Source organism: Somniosus microcephalus, chromosome 3 (genome assembly GCF_052327205.1).
Source record: "Somniosus microcephalus isolate GS21.2 chromosome 3, FLI_Smic_1.0, whole genome shotgun sequence".
Classification (NCBI taxonomy): Eukaryota; Metazoa; Chordata; class Chondrichthyes; order Squaliformes; family Somniosidae; genus Somniosus; species Somniosus microcephalus.
This window is the reverse complement of record NC_140989.1, coordinates 136,293,325-136,320,869: the sequence shown is the minus strand read 5'-3', so window position 1 is coordinate 136,320,869 and position 27,545 is coordinate 136,293,325. Positions and strand designations below refer to the sequence as shown.

The 27,545-nt window shown below is 41.5% G+C and overlaps 2 protein-coding genes across 8 annotated transcripts in view; one reads left to right on the top strand and one right to left on the bottom strand.

The window, feature by feature from the left end:
* The window catches only part of ism1 (isthmin 1), a 105,676-nt gene extending 98,636 nt beyond the window's left edge, over positions 1–7,040 (top strand). For both annotated transcript variants that reach the window (XM_085981657.1, XM_085981658.1), the window contains exons 5-6: positions 4,557–4,646; positions 5,913–7,040. In XM_085981657.1, the coding sequence (XP_085837783.1) occupies positions 4,557–4,646; positions 5,913–6,430 (608 nt within the window). In that variant the 3' untranslated portion in view covers positions 6,431–7,040. The remainder of the gene's footprint in view (positions 1–4,556; positions 4,647–5,912) is intronic.
* Positions 7,041–8,031: 991 nt separating this feature from the next.
* Positions 8,032–27,545, bottom strand: part of tasp1 (taspase, threonine aspartase, 1) — a 191,716-nt gene continuing 172,202 nt past the window's right edge. For 3 of the 6 annotated variants that reach the window (XM_085981661.1, XM_085981662.1, XM_085981663.1), the window contains 3 exons: positions 27,220–27,373; positions 24,892–25,036; positions 20,760–23,719 (listed from right to left, as the gene is read on the bottom strand). In XM_085981661.1, the coding sequence (XP_085837787.1) occupies positions 25,009–25,036; positions 27,220–27,373 (182 nt within the window). In that variant the 3' untranslated portion in view covers positions 20,760–23,719; positions 24,892–25,008. Of the gene's footprint in view, positions 9,726–20,759; positions 23,720–24,891; positions 27,374–27,545 lie in introns of those variants that run through there. The other 3 variants (XM_085981660.1, XM_085981659.1, XM_085981665.1) reach the window with 3 other exon arrangements.

The window sequence follows — 27,545 nt, the reverse complement described above, 5'->3', positions numbered from 1 at the left end:
AGCGCCTCATGGATGCCCAGTTTTGAGCTGCTAGATCTGTTCTGAATCTATCCCATTTAACACGGTTGTAGTGCCACACAATACGATGGAGGGTGCCCTCAGTGTGAAGACGGGACTTCGTCTCCACAAGGACTTCTACCAATGTTGTCATGGACAGATGCGTCTGCGACAGATAGTTTGGTGAGAATGAGGTCAAGTAGGTTTTGCCCTCGTGTTGGTTCTCTCACCACCTGCCGCAGGCCCAAACTGGCAGCTATGTCCTTCAGGGCTCAGGGCTCGGTCAGTAGTGGTGCTACCGAGCCAAAATTGATGATGGACATTGAAGTCCCCTACCCAGAGTACATTCTGTGCCCTTGCTATCCTCAGTGCTTCTTTCAAGTGGTGTTCAACGTGGAAGAGTACGGTTTCATCAGCTGAGGGAGGGCGGTAGGTGGTATCAGCAGGAGGTTTCCTTCCCGACTGTATACCACTGTGCTACCTCCTCTGATGGGCCAGTGGGACAGGACATACCCAGGGATGGTGATGGAGGGGTCTGGGACATTGGCTGAAAGGTATGATTCTTTGAGTATGAGTATATCAGGCTGTTGCTTGACTAGTCTGTGGGACAGCTCTCCCAATTTTGGCACAAGTCCCCAGATGTTAGTGAGGAGGACTTTGCAGGGTCGACTGAGCTGGGTGTGCCTTTGCCGTTTTAAAAGCAGTTAAGAATCAACCACATTGATGTGGGTCTGGAGTCACATATAGGCCAGACCAGGTAAGGATGGCAGATATCCTTCCCTAAAGGACATTAGTGAACCAGACAATCTGATAGTTTCATGGATACTAGCTTTTTATTCCAGATTTATTTAATTAACTGAATTTAAATTCCCTAGCTGCCGTGGTAAGATTTGAACTCATGTCTCTGGATCATTAGTCCAGGCCTCTGGATTATTAATCCAGTAACATATCCCCACACTTCTCTCATTCTATGATTTGGTAGCCTTCACCTTGGATAAGCATAAGCTTAAAAATAAGGAGAGATGTGTATAATGAACTGTTGATTCACCGTCACCCATTTTACACTATCGCACAAAGTCAAAATTACCCTCTTTTGTGTCTAATCTGAGTTCTTGCCCAAGTTTCCAACAATTAATTTGGAGCATGAGTGATTAAAAAAAAAGCAGTGCCATAGCTTCTCTGGAATTGAAGGCTTTCCAAAGCAATGTGATCTTGCAGTTCTACAATTGGTACCTCTTTTTTTCCACAGGTGTAATTCAGGGGTTAAGTGGAAGTCACTTGCCATTATTGTGCGTTCTGGAGAAGGTGGTGTTTATGGGACACGGTGTCTGGTGGGAGGAGCCAATGAAACTGGAAATCATTTCATGCGTGCTTGTTTAACTCAAAGCAAAACTGCAAAGAGTAGACCCAAATTTAAAAAATAAATCCTTTGTACTCTTTATGTGGACAGTGAGCTTACTGCCCTGTTAGGAGAAGGTGGCAAGTTGTCACTATCCACAGACCATTTCCTGTGGCTATTTTAAGGAATTGGGAGTGGGTCAGCAGTAATTGCCACCTGCTCCTGATTTTCTGCTGTTAGTTCAGGAATGCTTTTAAAACCACCTCAAAGTAGCCCTCCACATGGCTCCAAGCATTGACTTGTACATTTCTTAATGAAAAATTCATTTCACACATAGCTGGAGTGTTGTACCCAGTGGGGCAGGGATTAGGGCAGTGTGTGTCCATCACAATCTGCAATTTAGTTTTATTTCTACACCGGCCCTCCACGTCAAGCTTGCAACGCTGGGCTGGATGTTGCAGTGTAACTCCACCATTGCCATGAACTGTACTTTCAGGCAAAGGGACACTTGGTTCCCCAATGGTGCTGAATTAACATATTCAAATGAATGGCTCCCACAGATTTCTGCTGGTGGCAATGCCTTATGCTCATTCGCCCAGTGCGAAGTTATCCCTAATAACAACAGAAAATGCTGGAACCACTCAGCAGGTCAGGCAGCATCCGTCATCGACCTGAAACGTTAACTCTGTTTCTCTCTCCACAGATGCTGCCTGACCTGCTGAGTGTTTCCAGCATTTTCTGCTGTTATTTCAGATTTCCAGCTTCCGCAGTAATTTGCTATTGGATGGGGAAGTTATCCCTGATGGATTAGGGTAAATTTTGCTCTGCTGGAAGGTTATCACCACAGTGGGTGCATATTGGAAAACTGCAGGCGTGCTGCCCATCACTTTCTGTCCTTCGGAATCAGCGGATAGAAAATTACAGCCTGCGTACTCCTGAATTTCCGATATGCCCTGGTTCCGTGCAAGATTTTTCCAATGGCACGGAGCCTCCCCAGATTTATCCTTTATATTCCAGATTGGAAATAGCATAGAAAGAGCATCACATATTATACTTAAAAAAAATTCAAAAATATATTCTCGTTGGAGAAGCCCAAATTTTGAAGGAGCTGGTAGGGCGGATTGCAGTTTCCATCACCAGATACACAGCATACATTGCACACCTCAAACTCAGTAATTTAGTTCTAGTTCTCCTTTAAGGACTTTCTAACTAATTACTAAGTAACCTTTTTTATACTCTACCAATTAAAGTTTCTGTAAGAGGTTCAAAGCGAAACTCTGGTGGCCAAATCATTATTACGACTTTGAAAATATGTACGAGTTACTAATTTTCTTCTTATAGAACTCACAGAACTTTTAAGCTTTTCACGGTGTTTAAATACTAAATTATAGATAGTTGATGCAATTTTTATATCTGACATTAGGCTTTCCTTTCTATTGCCGGTGCCCTCAAAACATAGTTTTCCAGCATGGTTATTACTTATACAAACAATTTTCAACATATCAGTTTTGTTAATTCAATTACTAAAATTTTATGAAACTTGTATAATTCCATAATTATAATTATAAGACATTATTAATAGTCGACAGTTTAATGGTCATGTTTGTGGATAGTTTTGTATTTAAAAGCAGAGCCACTGTTCAATTTGTACTGTACTGAAGATTACACCTAGAATGTGTCATTATACTGAGGAATCTTTCCTAATTGGATGTGAATATCCATCAAAAACTATTGCAAGCCAAACATCCGTAATGGCTTACTATTTAAATGCATTAAAACATTTTGTGAACTTCAATTTCTAACTAAAAATGTCATTTAATTAAGTATTACCATTTATTCCAACTAAGATGTAAGAAGCCTTGGTTGTGTGGTAGCACTCTCACCTCTGAGTCAGAAGGTTGTGGGTATAAGCTCCACTTCAGAGACTTGAGCACGTAATCCAGGCTGCCACTTCAGTTTAGAGCAGGGAAGTTGATCTCCCCGGAGTCCTGGCCAACATTTATCTCTCAACTAACACCACTAAAACAGATTATCTGGCCATTTATCTCATTGCTGTTTGTGGGAGCTTGCTGTGCACAATTTGGCAGCTGCATTTCCCACATTTCAACAGTGACTACACTTCCAAAGTACTTCATTGATCGTAAAGCACTTTGGGACGTCATGAAAGGCACTCTATATAAATGCAAGTTCTTTCTTCTTTCAGACTGATGCAACTAATGAGAAGATGGAGTCTTTTAGCATGAGCATTACCAAAATCCACTTGGAATTTGTGTTCTCTTTGCTTCAGTGAAAACAGTATTGGCTATATCCCACCATGTCGAGCCAAACACAGTACAGGCAGAGCAGTCTGAATTGGGACCTATTGATTACTAAAATAATTCAAGACTTTTAATTAACACAACTTTCCTCGTGAATTTTCATCTTTCAACAGCCCCTTCAGCTAATTTTCTACAGCAATGCGTGTGGGGTTGGATTAGATGGCAAAGTTCCCCCCCTGCCCATTCCAAAAGCAGAGCACTTTACTGTCATCAAATCCACCACTTTGTGACCAGCGAACGAACTGGGAAAACCACCAATTGATGCTACTGATCGAGAGCTTTGAGACTTGAACCCCCAATCTCTGGCTGGTGAAGTTACCAATCTTATTCTTCAGGCCAGGCACAATAATTCAGGCTTTAATGCACTCTTCCAGTGTCAACCGTGGCTCAGTTGGTAGCACTCTTGCCTCTGAGTCAGAAGGTTGTGGATTTAAGCCCCACTCCAGAGACTAGAGCACAAAAATCTAGGCTGACACTCACTGTGCAGTAGTGAGGGAGTGCTGCAATGTAGGAGGTGCTGTCTTTTGGCTGAGACGTTAAACTGAGGACCTGTCTTCTCTCTCTCTCAAGTGGTCGTAAAAGATCCCATGGTACTATTTTGAAGAAGAGCAGTGGAGTTATCCCTGGTGTCCTGGCCAATATCCCTCAATCAACATCACTAAAAATAGATTATCTGGTCATTATCACATTGCTGTTTGTGAGAGCTTGCTGTGTGCAAGTTAGCTGCTGCGCTTCCTACATTACAACAGTGACTACACTTCAAAAGGCTGTAAAGCACTTTGGGTCGTCCTGAGGTTATGAAAGGTGCTATAGAAATGCAAGTCTTTCTTTCTTTTCTTCCTCTTTAAGTATTTCAATAAATGTTTAAAACCCTTTCTTTCTCCCCTCCCTCCCTTTCCAAGGAATTGAAGACACTTTCAAGACTGCTGCCACAGAAATGAGTCTAATGGCTGGAGGGGAAGACATAAATGCTACAGAATTATTTGGAATAGGTAGGTTGCTGGTCTTGCCTAATGTAAAAATAAAATACTACATTTTTAAGTATAATACAAGGTAAATAATTTCCAAGAATTATGAACCTTGTGAGATGGCAATGAACTATATAATCAAACCCATTTTAGAGTTATTTATCCAAGTGTTATTGGGACTCCAGTTACTTTAAAGGGGCATTGTCTTCACACACAAAAAAGGGTAGGAAACTTTTCTTCAATCTTTGGCAATGCGATGAAACAAATTACCTGAAAAATTGTATCATGGAAACATCATATGTATGTGAAGCCACAACAAAACTGACACATGACTGTTGGATTGTTCTCCTCCACACACGGCCTCTTTAAGTATGTGGTGTTTCCCATATACAACAGATAAAGTTATGAATATGAAAATGTGTGCTGGATTTGCAAGGTTTAGATTAATAGGGTGGTATGGTAGTGCCGCCCATTAAGCACTGAGTGCGGCGCACCGCTGAGTGCTAAGTGGGTGCTTCAAAGCCGTAAGTCCCCATAGGTTGAATCAGCCATGCCATTGTAGGTAAGTACCAAAGTGGGAGCCACAAACCTCTCCATATGGAAGGGATGAGGGAAAATCTGAAGGGGGAGCCCACTTGCAGCAATCTTGAGAATCTCCTAGTAGCTGGTTGCAATAAGGCATTTGCAGCAACCTAGAGGCTGTACCTACCCACTGTGAGAGATAATAAAATCCCGCGCACCTCAATCAATGCGTGAATTTTTGCATATTGTTATGTGTATGAAGATATAACATGTTATTACTGTTTCTTCTGCAGTCTTACCATCCTTGTGAATAAAAGGTTCTCGCTAGGAGAAAATCAAAGAAACTGGATATTTTTGAAATGGGTGGGGCATTTTCTACGCAAAAACTTCAGACTCGGTGTGACAATTAATTTCCAGCTTAATGAGCAGTGCCTCATAAGTGAGATTAAACAGGTGTGCAACAGACAAGTTTGTGAAGCGAATAGGTTTTAAAAAAAAGACATCTTGTCATTCCAGTGTTTGGGATGTAATTTTTACCAAGTATGTGTTAGCAGAATTGTGCACTACCATTGCATCACTAATCACACGTCTGCTGTAAATTATTCCAAAAGCCACAACATGCAAACATTTCTGGTGGCGATTACGGTGGCTCTGTAAGTGGAGGTTTTATGCAGGTCTTCCATGAACTAAGACTCTTTACAATAGTGATAGTATTTACTTTAAAGAGGCACTAACATTATAAATATTTCCCCCCCTCCACTCAATCAGATACCGACAGCTGCGAAAGATGGATGAACTGTAAGAGTGAATTCTTAAAGAAGTATATGCACAAAGTTGTGAACGACCTTCCCAGCTGCCCTTGCTCCTATCCAACAGAGATTGCCTATAGCACGACTGATATCTACGACCGACCCAAACAGAAGGACTTTCGCTGGAAGGATGCAAGTGGTCCAAAAGAACGCCTGGAAATCTACAAACCAACGGCACGCTACTGTATTCGCTCTATGCTGTCCCTGGAAAGCACCACGCTGGCTGCACAGCACTGTTGCTATGATGAGAACATGCAACTTATCACGCGGGGTAAAGGTGGGGGCACACCAAACCTTATCAGCACAGAGTTCTCAGCAGAACTGCATTATAAAGTGGACATTCTTCCGTGGATCATTTGCAAAGGGGACTGGAGCAGGTACAATGAGGTCAGACCTCCAAATAATGGCCTAAAATGTACGGATAACCCTTCGGATGAAGTGTACAAAAGACAGTTCCAAGAAGCCAGGGAGTATTAAAAGCAAATCCTTTCTCGACTCGAATTAGTAGACTGAATACTCGCAGCCACTTTCTGGAGAAGCTATTTCATTTCCATCTGTGAAAAGACATCCAGTTCACTGGATATGCGCACCCGAAGCATAAAAATACCATAGAACAGAGTTCAGTCACTTGGCACCTTGTCGATGCTTTGCTTTGCCTGCTCCAAACTTTTGAGGACCGATTTTTTTTTTGGCAGCGGCAGGCTCGTAGTTCAAAGGGAAAGCTGTGCCCCTTTTTGAACACAGGCAATCAAAGGGAAGCACATTTGTTTAATCTAATTCCGTTAGAGGGAATGGGGGGGGGGGGGGAGGCGGGGGTGGTGGAGACAACCCACAGTATTCAAAGCATTCTGTGGATTGGAGTCATTTTCAGTGAATCAAACCATAGACAAAGGAAGTGGCATTTTTAAGAGTTTCGGCCCTTTTCCCATATTGGCTTTTTATATGGTCTTGAGACCCATCGAGTCTGTTTATAAGGTATAGCTTGTATTGAATGCAAAAAATATGTTACAGAGAATCTCACTTTGTAAAGTTGTGTCATAGAGAATTTTCTTATTGAAACCTCTTTTAAACAATGTTCTTAAGATTTTTTAAAGTCTGCATTATTTTTGTATAGTATTGAGCTGCAGACACACACACACACGCACGCTCTCTCTCACACACTCAGACACAGTGCTTCATGTGGTTTGCTTATTTTAGATACCATCTGGACTGTAAGCCAGCTGAGCAAAGAGAAGAATAAGCATGAGGGTATTCGTAAACCTTTATGAAAAGTAAATCTTAAAATAAATTGTAATTGAATTTTAAGTAAAACCTGGAGGTCATCCTTCCTCCTCCCACCACCACCTCCCTGCCCCCTCCCCATCCCTTTATTTTGTGTGTGTGAAATGTTTTAACCTACACCTTTTATCAGTCCATTGCTATCAGACGGAGGCCAGTTCCCACAAGCGTTTGATCCGTGACCGCCTGCAGGGAGCAGCTGCTGACCCTTATAAGCAAGAACACACAGATCAGCTTCAGATGTGCTGCTGCTGCTGTTGGATTGCCAGGCATTCTTGTGCCTTCTAACCTGACTGTCATTGCACTAACCAAGTCTATTTTTAATTTCTATTCCGAAACCACTGTTGGACAATCTCATTTCCTGGAGAGACGAGTACATGTTAAATTTCTGTTTTTCTCTCCCTATTTTTTTTTAAGGCACAAGTGCCTCTGAAACATTTAGTAGTAAATGTCAGTCCCTACATTACTGTAGCTAAGATTACATTTTCCTAAGGGATGAAGACAACTGATCTTTATCTAATCATCCAGTCTGCCCAGGAAGTCCTGGAGATCAAAGCAAGGTGCATTTATTTAGCACTATGTCAAGTTAAAAACAGTTCAGCGGCAGACATACGATCTGCCCAAGCTTGAATCCTTTCTGAATGACATTGCCTGTCTTAGTATCTGAGCTCTTCCAGCAATCCATTCTCAGCTGCTCAACGTTAAAACTGACATCCTTCAACACATCACAGAAATCCTTTTATGAAACTCACCACCACTTCCGTTGACTGAAATATGTGTTCACTTAAAAAAAGAAATAATTTAACGTAATAACTATATGTTTAATAGTTTGGAGACCTAAAAATGCCTTCTAACGCACTGGTACAAAAACAGGAACAGCATATAATGGATGCAATGATTACAGCTTTAAAAGTTGATGAGCACTTTGTGAACAAGGCTGGTCTTTAATCCAGATAAATAAGTTTGTACTGTGATTTCTCCCGTACAGTTCCTGATCTCGGAATGGGGATACTACCCGGTTAATTATCTCAACTGGAGACAGAGGGGAGTTAGGACAACAGGTCCCAACATCCCTGGGCTGGGGCAGAAGGGGGAATTAGCTAGCATTACAATTCCTCAACTCGTCATGGTCATCCCTGCTGGAAAGGCTGCTCATGTGGGTGTCAGGTGAAGGTAAGATTGGGCTCAAATGTGACTCTCAGCCTGGTCCACATATGGAGAATGAAGTCTTGGTACTGGAGCATGGCCAAATGCCTCAGGGGCAGAGAAAACTGGAACAATATATTAAATATTTTAATTAACATTTTCTTCCCATTTCCCCCAACTATTTAAGTCCCTTAGAATCATAGAAACTTACAGCACAGAAGGAGGCCATTTGGCTCATCGTGCCTGTGCTGGCTCTTTGAAAGAGCAGTCGTGCTCAGTCCCATGTCCCTGCTTTTTTGTCCGTAACCGTGTAAATTCCTGATCCTCAATTACCTGTCTAGCTCCCTTTTAAAATTATTTATGTAATTAGCTTCCCTCACCTCTTCAGGTAGACTGTTCCAGATCCCGACAACTCTCTCAGTGAACAAAATTCTCATTTCCCCTCTAGATCTTTTGCCAATGATTTTGAATCTATGCCTACTGGTTATTGACCCACTTGCCCAGGGAATAATTATTTTCTATCTGCTCTATCAAAACCTCTCATCATCTTTAAAAGCTTTATTAGGTCACTTCTTAACCTTTCTCTGTTCCAAGGAGAACAGTCCTAACTTTTCCAACTTCTCATAACTGAAGTCCCTCATCCCTGATAACTCTGAGAAACCTCCTCTGTACCCTTTCTAAGGCCTCTATTTACATCTTTTCTCTCCCTCACCATGTACATTTCCTTACTGAAAGGATGCAGTGTCCGCTCACTGGCAATACTCCTGCCGAGCCAGATGCTATGCCATGTTCAAGAGTGTCCCAAGGCAGCTTGTCAATTTCCTCTCCCTTCTTCTGTTAAAATGATTTGTCCTATACTCAACCCTGCGCAAGATCAGGGAACTGCAAGTGTGAACTGACATTTTACAACTATAAAGTGTACCAATCCCGCTATGCGGTGACACCACGTACAAGCAGTTTAACAGCAATTAAGTCCATGCATCTGATCAATTAACATAAACCCACAGCTAATCAAAGCATATTTCCACAATTATCCACCTTTATATTTCAAGCACCCAATATCAACAGTATTTTGCCCACCGACAGGGTCTTAGAAAATATCATGGATCCGATTATTACTGTTTTTCTGCATAAGAATAAAGTTGCTACAAGGCAACTTGAATTTTCTCCATGTAACCAGCACTAAGTTTAGTATTACCCAATATTAATATGCATCTTCTCCACTCGCAACCTTCCACTAGGACTGATGCTGAGTTTAGGAAATCCCATGTGAACTTGCAGCTTGCAGTTCTCTGGTGCAGTGCCTCCAGTGTGTTGGGTTAACTTGAGGAATTCTCATCAAAGGCTTCTGTGGAAAAAATGAATAAAAACTGGTTCCTTGCAGCCAGCTCAAACCAACTTCAAAAGTTTCTTGCCTGCAATGGGGTGGGTTTTAAAAAAAAAATAGAGACAATACACTGGCAAAATTGTCTTGCAGCTCACTATGTCTGCACACTCTTCCTGTCACCTCTGTAGTACTGCATCACAAGTGTCTTAGAACACATTGGGGAAATGAATATTCTGCAGGTACTGTAGTGATTGTAAACCACAAATTGACCCCTAGAATAGAGGTGAAAATTTCTCTGTGCTCTTCTACAAATAGGAAGTACGCAGACGGTAATTTAAAAAAAAATTAATAGTTTAATTTCGAATCCTGGTGAGGGTATGTATCCTATGAGGGCACACAACTCTTTTTACCCATTTTGACACCTCGGACCTCGCTTGGGTCATGCGCCTTCTAGACCCAAGAGGGCACAGCAGACAGCCTACTCCCAAGTGACCATCATTGCATTTTTGACTGCCCTCAGGTTTTTGATAGTGTCTCGCTGGAGATACTTGTGTGGTACAACTGTTAACCTGCCACTTGTCAGCTGGAGTCTGAATATTATCCAGATGAGGCTGTAGGCTGGCAGGGGTAGCTTCATTATTGGAGGAGCTGTGAATAGAGCTACACATTGTTGAATTGTCAGCAAACAGCCCCACTCCTGACCTTATAACGGAGGGAAGGTCATTGATAAAGTAACTGGAGATTGTTGGTCTAAGGACACGTCTCTGAGCAGCTCTTGCAGCAATGTCCTGGGGCTGTACTGACTGGCCTCAGCCAACCACAACCATCTTTGTGTCAGGTATGACTCCAGTCACTGGCGGGTTTTCCCATTGATCTCAGTTTTGCTAGGGCTCCTTGGTGCCATAATTGATTGAATGATGCTTTGATTTCTAGGGCAGCTACTTCTCACCTCCCCTCTGACATTGAGCTCTTGCATTCCCATGTCTGGATCAAGGCTGCAGTAAGGTTTGGAGTCAAGTGGTTTTTGGTGGAACCAAACTGAGTGCCAGTAAACAAGTTATTGATGAGTAGGTGTTGCTTGATGGTACTATCGATGACTATCACTTTGCTGATGACTGGGAGACTTATAGGGTGGTAATTGGCCTGGTTAAATTTATCCTGTTCTTTGTGGATAGTGCATACCTGGGTAATCTTCCACATTGTCCAGTAAATACCAGAGGCAAAGCTGTACAGGAATAGCTTGGCTAGGGGAGCAGCTAGCTCTGGTGCGGAGGTCTTCAGCACTACAGTCGGGAGATTGTTATGGCCCATAGCCTTCACTGTGTCCAGTGCACCCAGCCACTTCTTAATGTCATGTGGAGTAAATCAAATTTTCTGGTGGGGACCTCGGGAGAAGGAAAATGCAGCAAACAATCTGCACATACTCAGTGAGATAAATTACCAGTTAATCTATTTTCTTTGGTGATATTGGTGGAAGTCAGAGACTGGGGAGAACTCCCTTGCTCCTCTTTGAATAGTGCCACCATGGGATCATTAACATCCATCTGAACCACCACGGCAGGCAGACGGGACCCTGGTTTAACGTCTTTTCTGAAGAACTACACCTCTAACAGTGGAACACGTGTTCAGTATTGATCTACATTATGAGCTCAAGTCCTAGTGTGGGGCACAAGCCAACAACTTTTGACCCACAGGCCAATATCCTAAACCCAGAGTGGTGAGAATGTGGAACTCGCGACCACAAGGAGTGGTTGAGGCGAATAGGATAGATGCATTTAAGGGAAAGCTAGATAAGCACCTGAGGGGAGAAAGGAATAGAAGGTTATGCTGATCGGGTGAGATGATGTAGGCAATGTTCCCTCTAAGCTGTGCAGCCGCGCAGTAATGGAAAGGTCCTGCGCAGGCCGCTCCCTACCTTTTCCACTTCACCTGACGAAGGAGCAGCGCTCCGAAAGCTTGTGATTGCAAATAAAGCTGTTGGACTATAACCTGGTGTTGTGTGATTTCTTACATTTGTCCACCCCAGTCCAACACCGGCATCTCCACATCATTTTCCATTGTAAGTAGCGTGCATGCGCAGAAATTTAAAGAGACCACGCAGTAAAAGACAGGCTGTACAGAACAAAGCGCAGCTTACAGTGAACATTGGAGTAGAGTATGAGGAAGCTCATGTGGAGCATAGACCAGTTGAGCCGAATGGCCTGTTTCTGTGCTGTGAATTCTGTGTAATTCTATGTAAATTGGGTGAGGATTCTGATCCATCACGAACCTAAAACCGAAGCAGAGTGGAAAACAGGTATTCTGTGCATCTTTAACCATTGACAGGTAACACAAGCAGGTTGCTTGCCTACTCGCCGAATTGTAGCTGGTGTGCAGCCTGGGGAGAACCAGAAGGGAGAGGGGAGAAAATAGTCTAATACAGCAGGATTTGTACCCTACAACAATAATTTCTTCTTGGATCAAATCATCAGTGATTATACTTGAAGGGAAAAAAATTACAGGGCTATGGGGGAAAGAGCAGGGGAGTGGAATTGATTGGCTAGCTCTACCAAAGAGCCGGCACAGGCACGATGGGCCGAATAGCCTCCTTCTGTGTTGTATTATTCTATGATTAATAGTCATTAATTGAATATAATTTATTTCTAAGCAGTTATGTTTCGTAATAAATTCAGCAAATCTCAACATTTTATTTACACCAGTTTATCTCAGCAAATATGTTCAACAAAGTCTCAAGTCAGTTCTTACATGAGTGTAATTTCTCCCAGTTAAACTGCACGTGTTCCCTCATTAAAGTTTTACTTCAATGTAATATAGTTTCTCCCAAATGAGATTTGAACTTTGGCAGCATGACGATGTATTTGTGTGAGGGGGGCCCAAAGCTGATAGTAATTTATTTAGTTGGCTCTCCTCGACAGCTCAAGGGTAGTGGTGTATACTTCAGGAAATGTCTCACCATAATGCCACAGAGATATTTAGTTAACTGTCACTGTTAATTAGATGGCTCCATAGAACCTGGTAAACATAAAATGCACAACCTTACTGGCAACTTCAGCATCTTCGCTGGATCCCAACAATACAAGTATTATTTCCTGTTAGCAGTGACACTGCTGGGAGACTTAAAAAAAGTTTCTCTCAGCAGGGCTCAGAAAGTTAGCACATTTTTTTGTTTCGTGTCAGAGCTTGAGGCTGAAATTTTATAAGGCCGTCCAAATGTTTCCTGGTAGCTTCGTAACACCATAAGGCTCAGGTTTCCCAGGGCCCAAAGTTCTTCGTGTCAAAGCAGTTGGGACATCTAAAATCCCGCACAAGGTTAACCAAAAAAGTTTTACAAAATGTAGTCTTTCCTACTTAAGAACGATAAACTTATCTTTTATCAAAAATAATAATCAAATAAAAGTAGCAGAAAGCAAAATCACAATCATATATTTTAGTTCAGGGGTTAGTTTTGTTGCATTTATTTAAAAAAATCAAATGTTTAAATTAAGTTTGAAGATAGGTAGGATGAGTTAAAACTGTCTTCAGACCACCAGTTTTGGAAATAACAGTTCTTTATGTTCATAAAAAAATTGTTCCTCGTCACATATTCAGGTTTATTCTAGGGAGAATGGGCATTTTCCTGCCATAAAGATTAAATAACATTAAATCACTAAAAAAGAAAGCGTGTTTATGATGGTTTTTCGGTTCAGTGATTTTTCATAATTTTCTGCGGTTTTGAAGAGCAACTGGGATTTTCAAAATTCAAACATAGTTTCAGCATAAGAAATAGGAGCAGGAGTAGGCAATTCGGCCCTTTGAACTTTTTCCAGTTCTGACAAAAGGTTATCAACCTGAAACGTTAACTTTGTTTCTCTCTCCACTGATGCTGCCTGACCTGCTGAGTGTTTCCAGCATTTTCTGTTTTTATTTAGTCCTTAATCTTTGCTGGATTTTTTAAAAAACAAATTCAAATGGGGTGTATATATTATACAAAAATAACAGAATTCTGCTGCTTGTATCTTAAATCATAGAAACTTACAGAACAGAAGGAGGCCATTTGGCCTGTCATGCCTGTGCTGGCCCTTTGAAAGAGCAGTTGTGCTTTAGTCGCACACCCGCACTTTTTGTCCGTAACCCTGTAAGTTCTTCATTCGCAAGTATCTGTTTAACTCCAGTTTAAAATTATTTATGGAATCAGCTTCTAATGTTTCCGGTAGAGCGTTCCAGCTCCCGACAACGCTCAGTGAATGAAAAGTTCATTTTTGGTGACGGGCTCCACTTTTCCTGAACACAGCCAGCCCAGCAATGGCTCCGTTCATGGCAGCCCAATTTTGCACAGCGAGTCACAAACAATCGTTAGGCTCCCCTATATGCATATGCAAAGGGTCCAATGCCTGTTTCAGGCAAAGCCCCGGATGCCCTTTTTTTTTTGCCTATACCAATATGGTGGGCGGCGCACTTCCGGCCCATCATTAAGCCCCTTTAGTGCCTGAAAGACAGACACGGCGCCATCAGATTTTTTACGCCTATATATCTTGGATGTTACAGCTGCAATATTCCAAATGTATCATTAACCAGCTAGTGTTGTTTGTGTGTGCCCACAAGGCAGAGGAAAGATGATGGGGCCAGAATGAGTGAAGCAGCCAAACTTGTCGGTTGTGAGGAAGCCAAGGAGAGTGGGGTAGGGGCAAAGTAAGATTGGAGGTTGTTGCAGAGGCAAAATCATGAAAAGATTTGAAACATAAAAATGTGAATTTTAAATAGGTGGCGTTTGGCAACAGGAAGCCAATGTAGGTTAACTTTGTCAAAGGCTGCAAATAGGTCAAGGAGGGCAAACAGGGAAAATGAACCACGATCAGAGTCAGGCACAGAAAGTGTAATTTGTGACTTTGGTTTGGGCTGTTTTGGTACTATGCTGAGGTTGGCAAGAAACTAGAGACTGACTGAGGGCAGACACATAAATCAAACATTGAAGCAGTGAAATTACAGGTGTACAGATACAGTTCTTACAATCTTCAATATAAACTACACTAGATATAAATTACTGACTAGAGAGGATAACTGAAATCAAAGTTTATGTGACATTAATAGAAGCAACAGAATGACATGGGAGTAGCTGAATAAGGGTAAAAGCTTATGCATCCACATGTTGAACAACCTTATTTATTGTGAAGTCTTAATTAAATATTACATTTACAGGTGTAAAGTAGCTTTGTGCATCCCCAATTTTAATTGCACCGCCATTGGCGGCCGTGCCTTCAGCTGCCTCGGCCCCAAACTCTGGAATTCTCTCCCTGAACCATTCCACACCTGTCCTTTAAGACGCTCCTTAAAATCTACCTCTAACCAAGCCTTTGGTCATCTGGCCTAATATCTCCTTATGTAGCTTGGTGTCAAATTTTGTTCGATAACGCTCCTATGAGGCACCTTGGGATATTTTACTGCGTTAAAGGCGCTGTATAAATACAAGTTGTTGTTTTTTGTAATACCGAAGAGGAAACAATAGGAAGAAATGAAAAACAAAGTCATACAACACAAGACAAATGGTCTGAAAGTTGCATTAGGTTGTCACAAAGGTAGGACAACACCTCCAATCGATGAACTTCCACAAGTTGAGTTCCAGACCTCACCTGTGCTGCGGTGGGAAGATACGTAATGGAAACCTGGTGCTTGTCCACGTGGAGGGGAGACACCCAGGACTACTCTCACCATTAGCAAGTTTCACATCAACCTTGGTTAATCACCTGGTAGAATTTCATTCTCTTGTTGTCTTGGTTGTGATAGTGCTGGCTCAAGAAGATCCAAGAGACAAGGGCAGAAAAGCAGCGTAAGAAAAAAAACGGAGGGGCCCGATAACACACAGCGAGTGGTAGCTCCCTGCAGCACCTAGTATGTCGGCTTCCTTTCAGTATCCACTCAAAGCAGTATGGCCGTGATTCCGACCCCATTGTCCACTGCTTGGTGCAGTCTGCTTTCAAAGTATCACTGAAGAAATGCTTTGCTTGAATGTTCGGGAATCTACATTTAGATAGAAGTGAAGCTGTTCTGATTTACTTTTAGGCAGGCAAAAGCACTCCAGTACAAAATATAAAACAGCATACCCATGTACAGTTTTCTCCCACTTCCCTGAACACAACTCAGTTGTTCCCTGCATATCCTATTATGTGAAATGTTCGTGCCTTTCTTACCATAGGTTTTGACATTTTATTGCATATAGAATTTAATTTTAAACCTTTTTTAATCATACTTAAATGCACAAGAAACAATAGATAGGAATTTCAGAAAGCCAAAGCCTCGTGCTCTTGAAGGATTGGGCATTTTTCTTTCTCTTTAGTAAACCCATTTTTGTTTTTATTATTGCCCTCCCTAATTTTCCCAATTACAATACAGGAGCATAAATGCTACAAAAAAGGACCAGTGTAAAATGGAATGCATTAATCTAAGCTGCGTTATATTTAAGAAATGTAGTAATCCAACATATTGCATTCTATAATCTCTCAACTAATGGTAAAGTTAAAATGTACAACATTGTACACAGGTCGTTTCTGTTATGTGGGTGGGGGGGGGGGGGGAGAGGTTCTCTTTATTGATCAAAATACTTCCATTTATATGAAACGGTTTATTTTGCTCAATTGGGACGGTGCTCTAAGGGGTCATGAGGGCATCACACTGCAACTCTGTATGTTTTGATGTGGTTGGGTATCCTGCTGATATTTGAGCTGACTTGAAAGCTGCTGTTTGTGATTTATTGAAGAGCCACTTCAGACTCTCGGGTTTAGCCATTCGTCAGTTTGGTGCACTACCTTTGATCTCCACTTGATCTATAAAAAAGTTTGATGTTAGGTTGGTGCCAAACAGAAAGCTTTGATGCCCGGTTTATACGACAAATGTTAATCCAGGATGAATCTACTACAGATTAAAAAGGAGAAAAACCTGTGTGCGCGACCTACAGTGGAGTATACACTAGGCTGTTAGACTAATGTCTCCCACAATGGGTAATTTGTTGACCAGATACAGGAGTCTCAGCCCTGTAAACTTAACACCTGCTCAGAGGTACTCTGGCACCAATTGTTTGGATTGCCTATCAATACTAAGTATAACAGGATGCAGATGTGCACCTCCCTGACCTTCTGATCTTAAATGAACTACAGGAAACTTTGGTTTAACCAGAGGTTGTATGTCCAGAAACCTCGCTCTACCGGCAGAATTCATCCCCCGAAAACAGCGCCTCAGTAACCGGCAATGTTGCCGGTTCCGAGTCTCCAACGGTTGCCAAGTTCGTCAGTGGGGGTTGTTCTACAAACTGCCACTACTCGGCCTCTTGGCGCCAGCGGAACTCGGATCACCTCAGAAACCCTGCAGCTGGAGTCTTCTGATCCGCCATTTTTTGGGGTTCCAGTACAGTACACTGCTGCAACTCAGTGGACTGCATTATGGAAATCCCAAAAGTTGATCCAACCAAAAGGAAGAGAGTGGTGTTAACTTTAAAACAGAAAATTGATATATGCAAACGACTAGAAATGGGAGCGAAGCGTATGCACATTATGAAAGAATTCAAAATCGGTTCGTCAACAATGTACGACATCAAAGCGCAGAAGGATAAGCTGCTCAAGTTTTATGCAAGCTCAGAGACATCTAAGAGTGTAGAGAAACGGCGCACGCTTCGTAAGCCTAAGCTTGAAGAGCTGGATACCGTGCTTTATGAGTGGTTTGTTCTGAAGCGTTCAGAGGGTGTTCCGATTTCCGGACCCATGCTAATCGAAAAAGCGAAGGATTTTTACGCAAAGATGGAGCTCACTGACAAGTGTGCTTTCTCTGATGGATGGCTACCGTACTTCAAGGCACGGCATGGGATACGATGACTCGATGTTTGCGGGGAGAAAAAATCAGCTGATCACGACGCCGCAGAAGAATACTGCGATTATTTCAATCAGATTGTGCAGCAACATGATTTGTCGCCAGCACAGCTATACAATGCTGATGAAACTGACTTATTTTGGAGGTTTTTGCCAGAATCAACACTTGCTGGGGCTAGTGAGGCTAATGCTTCAGGTTACAAGAAAAATAAAGATCGTGTAACCGTGCTAACATGTACGAACGCTGCTGGATCACACCGGGTTAAACTTCTCGTCATTGGGAAGTATAAAAATCCCCGTGCATTTAAAAATGTGAGGCACTTACCTGTTGAGTACAAAGTTCAAGCAAATGCTTGGATGGATAAGGAAATCTTTTCAAATTGGTTCCATCATACTTTTGCTCCATCTGTGAGGGAACATTTCCGTAGAATAAGGAAACCTGAAGATAGCAAATGCATTTTATTGCTGGATAATTGTAGAGCCCATCCGCATGAATCCGAGTTGGTTTCTGGAAATATTTTCACCATTTATTTGCCACCAAATGTAACTTCTCTCATACAACCCATGGACCAGGGCGTTATCCAAAATCTCAAGTGTCATTACAAGAAAGACTTCCTACGTAGACTGATAAGCCAAGATGACAATACAGGTATTCAGGCATTTCAGAAGGAATACAATCTTAAAGATGCCATCTTTAATGTTGCATGTTCCTGGAAATTGGTGAAAGGTCACACTTTGAGACAAGCCTGGTGCAAATTGTGGCCTTCTGTAATGTTTGCTGAAGGTTCTTCTTCAGAGGAGGAATCTCGTGGGTTCAATCTTCGTCCGCAGAAGACTGCAGTAATGGAAATGGCTGACATGGTGAAAGATGTAGGCCCAGCAAACCCTCTACATCACCTCAGTGAAAGTGATATTGAGCAGTGGGTTGATGCAGATAGAGAAGTTGCTGTTGTGCATTTGCTAAGTGATGATGAAATAATGGAGACTGTTTTGAATCCAAAGAAAGAAAAGGAAAGTGTGATGGAAAATGAAGATGATGAAATTTCTGAAGTGAACAAGATTTCTTGGGCTAAAGCTACAGCAGATCTTGCTTCATTCATGAAATTTGCTGAAAGCCGTTCTTGCTATTCTGCCCAAGAACTTTGCAGAAAGGTAGACTGCATAACAAGGCAAGAGTCCACTAAGCAAGCAGACATCTAGGACATGTTTAAGAAAGCTTCCAAAAGAGTTGGAGCAGTGGAAGTGCCTGAACAATCTGTTGAAGTGCATGATCCTGATGAACCAGTTGGCTTGGAATAAGTGTACAGTCAACCTCCGTACAATACTTTATACTGTACTGTAGTCGTTTAAGTTTTGGTGCACTGCACAGTCGTTTAAGTTTTGTTTTACTGTTAAGTCGTTTATAAGTTTTGTTTTACAGTACTGTTAAGTCGTTTAATAACAACAGTAAAACAAAACTTATAAAGAGTTATGGATTACCATCAACTGGCAGTACTGTACTTAATCAAGCATCTTTCACCATCCATTTAACACAACATTCTGTAGGTGAGTACCCAATTACTGTATATTGCACATTTCTTGATTTTTAAATTTTTCTTAGTTAAAAACAGCCTGGGTAGATAATCCGCTCACCACTCCGGAACTTTTGATAGATCGGTATCACGCCGGTCCCGTCGGTGCCGGATATCAGAACTTTTCCTGTATACCTTTTAATGATTAAACAGATAGCTGCTCAAACAACATTTTAACAAGGGTTAAGGGTCTAGATAAAGCAGTGCAAGGTGATCAGCCGAGTCTATTCCAAGTTGAAGGAGTTCAGCAAGCGCAGCAGATGGGCACAATTGGCCTCAATGTTCCCGAGTTAGAGGGAAGGGGGGACCCATTGATTGCTATCGATTGAGCCTGGTGTGAAGTGGATACATGTGGTTGAGGACAGAATTGGTTCAGCTGTGATACCCTCATGGTTGAACTACCAATCACTGCCTAGGCTCAAATAGAAGTATAGCCAGTTAGAGAGTATGTGAATGTGTGTGTATCTATCGATAGCTGTCACTGTAGGTATTTCTGTTGAATCATGTTTCTTTAATTCACATTGCCACTATGTAGTCTTTGGTATAGTCTAATTAGCTTGTGGAGATCTTTCAAATGTATTACTTTTCAAAGAAAAGGTTCCAAGTTTTATCTCTTAGACCTTTGGTATTAGCACAGCACACAATGTCAGAATGTTGCTTATGACCAAGTCACACACCCGTCTGCCTTGTTTTCAATTTTTGCGTGACTTTTTAAAAGCACAAAGTCTATTCCAAACTCAATATAAAGGATCAATATGACAGATGTATTCACTGGATGTCAAAGTTTGATTGCTGCTGTCTCCATTCCTAAGTCAGATATGAAATTAAGCATTAACAGGGAACTTTTTAAAATGAACTTTGATGTATTAGGCAGGTCACATTTTCTGTCAGCTCACAGCTGGCCAGAAGAGATCAGTTCGCTGCAATTTGTACAATCTCTTTCAACATTGGCCACAAGTCTGCCCACACTGAGTTAAGTTACCAGTCTGGTATTACCCAATGCTAGCTCCAGTTATGTACCAAAGTATTTAAATGTATAAGTGGCAACAACTCCAGCATTTTTTATGTCATCCACAATTGTTTCTAGCTAGTTCACCTGAGGTGACTGGTTATTATCCTGACGTAGAGACTTCCCTCTCTACATTGTCTGAATGGAAAAAAAAGTGGGGGAATGCAAAAGAGGTTCATCTCCATTAGCTGCTCTACGTAACATTGGGAATTCAAGCCGTGTGGATGAGGGGGAAAGAAATCTATGTTTACAAGAGCCCTTTCATCGCATCAGATTCAATGGTTGAAACGTGTACCCAAATTGTCTCAGCTGCTGATGGAGATAGTATTGGAAGGATTGTTCAGTGATTAATAAAAAGACCCAGAGGGCAGACAGGAAAGTGCCAGAAAGAAAAAAGCCCTCGCCAGTCTCCTCTTTTACTGTCCAGGAGGGATACCCAGTCATTACCTCCCTCGTCACTGGCAGACACTTCACTGAGAAAATCTTATTTGCTGTTTTTTTGGGAATTGATAACCAAGTTTGTTGATGCTTCAGTGGAGAAAAGCTATGTGCTTGACTTTATAGTTTTCCACTCCCAGAATTCAGGGAGTGATTTTTCTCAGGAATGGCTACTCAGTTGGACCATAGAAAAAGTCTCCTCAGGCAAAATAAACACTGGGTTTTATTCCAGTCCTTGACGCAACACAGATTTTTAATCAAGTCTGGACCTCAGGCCTTGAATGCCTTTGATCTGGTAGAGAAAATCAAAATCGTCACCCTTCCACAAATCATTTAGGTAATAAACTTGGGCAACTGGCTTGCACCAATTGACTTCCATATAGCAATTAGAGTATCCTACATCAAATATTTTAAGGTTCGGCATTATCAAGTTGCACTTAACAATACAAGCTGTTAATCCATTTTATAATAAAAAATCATTTTCTTCCTCTAGATGATAATGTTCGGTTGATGTTACCTTATTACTGCCAATCAGTAGAAACAACATTACTGTACTTACCCTCAAACCTTTCAGAATTTTGAAAACCTCTAAGATTCCCTCATAATTCCAGTGAAAAGTGCACCAGTTTTTCATGCCTTTCTTCATAACTGTAAACCCACTCAGTCCTCGCATCATTCCTGCAAATCCCTTTTCAGGTTTCTATTATCCTTCCTATAATGGGGTCTGAGGTGTGAGGCAAGAGTGACTGCCCTTGACATCAAGGCAGCATTTGACAGAGTGTGGCATCAAGGAGCCCTAGTAAAACTGAAGTCAATGGGAATCAGGGGAAAACGCTCCACTGGCTGGAGTCATACCTAGCACAAAGGAAGGTGGTTGTTGGTGGTCAATCATCACAGCCCCAAGACATCGCTGCAAGAGTTCCTCAGGGCAGTGTCCTAGGCCCAACCATCTTCAGCTGCTTCATCAATGACCTTCCCCCCAACATAGCAGATAATGAAGCAGTCCATGCCCGCATGCAACAAGACCTGGACGACATTCAGGCTTGGGCTGATAAGTGGCAGGTTAACATTCACGCCACACAAGTGCCAGGCAATGACTATCTCCAACAAGCAAGAGTCTAACCACCACCCCTTGACATTCAACAGCATTATCATCGCCAAATCCACCCACCATCAACATCCTGGGGGGGGTCACCATTGACCAGAAACTTAACTGGACCAGCCACATAAATACTGTGGCAACAAGAACTGGTCAGAGGCTAGGTATTCTGTGGCAAGTGTCTCACCACCTGACCCCCCCAAAGCCTTTCCACCATCTACAAGGCACAAGTAGGGAGTGTGATGGAATACTCTCTACTTGCCTGGATGAGTGCAGCTCCAACAACACTCAAGAAGCTCGACACCATCCAAGACAAAGCAGCCCGCTTGATTGGCACCCCATCTATCACCTTAAACATTCACTCCCTCCACCACCGGCGTACCGTGGCTGCAGTGTGTACCATCTACAAGATGCACTGCAGCAACTCGCCAAGGCTCCTTTAGCAGCACCTTCCAAACCCGCGACCTCTTCCACCTAGAAGGACAAGGGCAGCAGGTGCATGGGAACACCACCACCTCCAATTCCCCTCCAAGTCATATACCATCCTGACTTGAAAATATATCGCCATTCCTTCATCGTCGCTGGGTCAAAATCCTGGAACTCCCTCCCTAACTGCACTGTGGGAATACCTTCACCACACGGACTACAGCAGTTCAAGGCGGCAGCTCACCACCACCTTCTCAAGGGCAATTAGGGATGGGCAATAAATGCTGGCCTTGCTAGCGACGCCCAGATCCCATGAACTAATAAAAAAAATACATGCAATTTTTCAGCAAAGGCCTAGCCACATACCTTGTACAAATACAACAGCTCCTTGTTTAAAATTCAATGCCTTGTATAGAAAACCCAGAATCCCATTTGTTTTTTTAATGGCTTTTTCTACCTGCATTCCTACCTTTAAAGCTCTGTTAGATCTCACTGCTTCATTCAGTTAAGAATCTCATCATCTAGGGTGTACTTCCTTTCATTATTCTTTTTCCCAAAATGTACTTCATTTCTCTGCATCTGCCACCCATCTAACAACTCCGCTAACCTTACTGCGACCTCCTCCATCAGTTTGCCGTGCCCTCTAATGTGGATTCAGCAAATTTAATATATTTTTCTTGTGTCTATGCTCAAATTATTGACATGCATGGAAAACAGGAGGTCCCAACACAGATCCTTGAGACACCACTACCCACAACTTGCCAATCCAAAAAACATCTATTTACCCCCGCTGTTTGCCCTCTATTATCAGAGGCCATTTGCTTGCTGTTATTAAACATTACTGTCTAGACTTCATTGCCCAGAATGAGCACTTTGGTGTTTCAAACTAATCTGAAGTTCCTCAGAATCCCCATTTCTGTACTTCTTTTGTAACCTGGAGATTAATGAAATTACATTGTTGGATTACCTGTCATAGCTTTGATCGTCCTAATTCTTGAAAGAAGATCAACCACCATTGTACAAGGCTCCCTTCTGGCCTGGGCCCCCATTTCTGTTTCTGACCTGCTATAGCATGAGGCCAGTTTACTACTTTGTCAGCACACTTGCTGTTACTCCCCTAATTACAAATACAAGTAAAGGAGGCCATTCAGCCAATCTAGTTCAGCCTTCCATAGAAACTTATAATCTTCCCCATTTTCAACTCTCCGCATCTAGCTGCTTCTTGAATGACTCACGTTTTTGCCTCACTACTTTACATGCAAGACTATTTCATGTACTGATCACTCTGTGAAGTGCATCCTCACATCAGTCCTGAACTTGTCTATTACCAGTTTGTGCCCATATCTCCTTGTCCTGCAGTGGTGGTTTAACTTGAAACAATGCTCACCATTAACCTTTTTATTCACTTTATATCTAACATACTTCTAGAAGGTCCCCTCTCGCTCATCATCTTCTGGGACTGAAAAGTCCAAGCTTTCCTCATTGTGACACAAGGGATCACCCTTATGCAGAGATAAAATCCATGAAGGGGGGATTGTGCATAGTTGGTGGAAAGAACAGTCATGACAGGCCAAATGACCTTGTCTTGCTCACAGCTTTATGTTCTTAAGCAGCCATATCTGGAAGCATGATTTTGGTTCCTGAATAATTGAAAAACACGTATCAAATGAGGTAAATACAAGAACCGTTATTTTGTTGTTCTTTAGCATGTATATTTTCTAAATAACTGATCTATTACACACTGCAAAGTGTTATTACGAGGCACACCTGTAGCAGTGACTTCATATATAGTATTGGCACTACTCAAAAAGTAGGAGAGGGCATTTAAACTAGCCTTTTATTGTAATTTCTTAACAGACAAAAACTTCCCTTTGACTACGTCTTTGTGCACTCGAATCTTTCCCGTATTGCTAAATTTACAAACATATATGCACAGTTGGTTACATTTTGAATATGAGAAATCTTTTCCCCCCAAAAATGTTATTAAAGGATATAATACAAAACATTAGCATAATATTTTATAATTATCAATTAAAAGCACCGTTGCAAGCTCTTCATTTACCCCTGGCAGTTTACATAGAATATATAGTGGAATTAATACAGTGCAACACCAATTCTCATAAGATCAAACCTTGCTCAAGATAGAGCTACATATACAAAACTATTTACCTTTTCTGTAAACTCAATTTAAAATATCACATCTAAGCTTAACTGTAAAGTATCTAAATTTACAAACTATAACTTTAGTCCATGGTCACTGAAAATCAAATTCCTTATTTCCCTCCCATCACCACAATTTGGGTTTCCGTGGCTGTAAATCGAAGTTCAACACTTCTAACCATTTCATTAACAAATGAAAAATGGCCACTCATTGGTTTACTGATGGTCAGGAAGGTATTAAAGACCTTTAGTCCTTTAGTTTTCTATCACACATTTAAAATGCAATAATAGACTGGCACTTCAAAACAGACTTCAAACTGCCATCAATCTGTTATTATAAAAGTTTGCTATTGCTTCGAATGCAGCTTTGAGGCACACCTTTTAACTCAGAATCCTGAAATTCAGGGAATAAGGAGTCACCAGATGTAATGATAAGCTGGTGACAATACCTTTTAAAAATCTGTATGGGAGAGAATGGGAAAAATAGCAAACAGGAACACTGCCATGTAATCATAATAATGAGAAATGTTTCACGTTATGAACAGATATTGCAATTTAGTTTCCTAAAAATGTATAATCTATTTTCAACATTATACTCTTTAACTTATTCACCGCCACGATTGTCCTCGATCCACAAATTAAAAAAGACTACCTTGGGTTTAATACATCAGATACAGTCAAACTTCAACATTCCAAACTGATGGGGACTGATCAAGTACTTCTTCCAAACAGGAATTCATTGGCCGAGGGGCCGAGGTTCCGAGCTCTCCTACCGACGACAGTAGAGCATTTCAGAACTACAGAAAAAGTTGGTTATAAGCAGGAGATTAATTATCACAATTTGTTATAAAGAAGCTCCACTGTAGAACACAGCAACATCTCCTGCAGCAAACACAATGGATGGCAGAAGATAAACTGGTATTACAAGCTAGACCATTTTAATTGCTCCACCATTGGCGGCCGTGCCTTCAGCTGCCAAGGCCCTAAGCCCTGGAATTCCCTTCCTAAACCTCTCCACCTTTCTCTACTCCTTTAAGGCGCTCCTTAAAACCTACTGTCATCTGCCCTAATATCTCATGTGGCTCGGTGTCAAATTTTGTTAGATAACGCTCCCGTGAAGCGCCTAGGAACGTTTTACTACATTAAAGGCGCTATATAAATACAAGTTATTGTTGTTGTAGCCAGGTCCAGCACATCAGCAATAGTGAACAGTGAGGAGGAATGATAGACTTCAGGAAGTCACGTGGCAGATGGAAATTTAACGTAGAAAAGTGCAAAGTGATACATTTTGGTAGAAAGAATGAGAGGACATATAAACTAAATGGTACAATCCTAAAGGGTGTACACGAACAGAGAGACCTACGAGTATGTGTGCTCAAATTGTTGAAGGTGGCAGGACAGGTTGAGAAAGCAGTTAAATAGGCTTACGGGGTCCTGGGCTTCATAAGGTATAGAGTACAAAAGTGTGGAAATTATGATGAACAAGTATAAAACACTGGTTCAGCCCCAACTGAAGTACTGTGTCCAATTTTGGGCACCAAACTTTAGGAAGGATGTGAAGGCCTTAGAGAAGGTGCAGAAAAGATTTACGAGAATGATTCCAGGAATGAGGGACCTCAGTTACGTTGATAGACTGGAGAAGCTGGGGTTGTTCTCCTTGGAGCAGAGAAGATGAGAGGAGATTTGATAGAGGTGTTCAAAATCATGAGGGGTCTGGACAGAGTAGAGAAACTGTTCCCATTGGCGGAAAGGTCGAGAACCAGAGGACACAGATTTAACATGACTGGCAAAAGAACCAAAGGCGACGCAAGAAAAAACTTTTTTACGCAGCGAGTGGTTAAGATCTGGAATGCACTGCCTGAAAGGGTGGTGGAGGCAGATTCAATCACGGCTTTCAAAAGGGAGTTGGAGAAGTATCTGAAGGAAAACATTTTGCAGGGCTACGGGGAAAGGGCAGGGGAGTGGGACTAGCTGAGAGTCGACACGGGCTCGATGGGTCAAATGGCTTTCTTCCATGCTGTAACCATTCTGTGATCAGGTGCTCCTGTTCAAAGAAAGCTACCTAAATGGGCTAAAGCAGCAGAATCAAGTGTCTGCACACACCAGCGTTTGTTGAAGAAAAATGTGAAAGTACGTACTGTTTCACAGGATATCATGATGCAGTCAATTTGACTTCAGTGTATACCTAATGACTGTTAATTGTATGCAATTTAAAATAAAAATACAAACATTTAGGATCTACACCCATTGCACTGAGTCCTGTTAAATATGCAATTTTACTATTTATGTCTTAAGCATATAATTTTCACCTACATTACACGTCACCATATTTTCAGCCAAAATTGCCGATGAATTCAGGATCATGTCCTGCATGATAGTACTAATAGCACAAGGTTAACAGTTTCACATTTAGGTCATTCAATGCTAAGTTTAACACATTACAGCACACTACTGTATTGTGCACACAATCACATCTATTATAATTTCCTCTGTAAATGTAAAATGAATATACCTGATCAAACCTCAAATTGACAAGCAGCCCTATGTGGTATTAACTAAATAACTAGTTACCTTATGAAGTGATCCCAATAATATTGAAGTTATAGACATCTAATAGCTACTAAATTTAGTGCCAGATATAGCATATAGATACAGCACGGTCCTGAATCTTTTGAATGGAAAATATGGAATGCAATGCATTGACTGAAACTCAAGTCAACTGGGAGGAAGGGTTCTTTCACATTAAGTATTTTTGGGAGACTGTATATTAGTCACAAAAAAGATAATATTTCACAACAGGATAAACACTCCAGAGAAGTCAACGACAATCATCTTCATTTTAAGCAGAGAGATGATATGCTTAGAATAAAGCAGCACTTACTAGCATAACCAGGATAAAGTACAAAGTGCAATTCTTATTATTGTACCAAAAAAGATAAAACTCTCAATATCCTTTACATAATTAAAATATACAAAATACACTATAGCTGGGTAGTCCATCTGAGGCTGTGCGTGGTGCCATTTAAGAAAGTCAAGCATGTTCAGTTCACAGGGCTTCGAAGCCTGCAAACACCGCCTTCTATTGCCAGCGACTGCCCTGCCACAGCTCCTGGTGGAAGCCTTGAAATGTGAGTCTGTGAATAAACATATTAACCACTTTAAAATTCTAGATAAATACATCTGTACAATAGATTGTTTGGCATGCAATGGAAACAAGCGCTGCCTCAATTACTGACTCGTAATCTGAAAAATGAACTACTGTATTTGCACTTGCAATTAACCCTACAATTACATTGAATATGCATT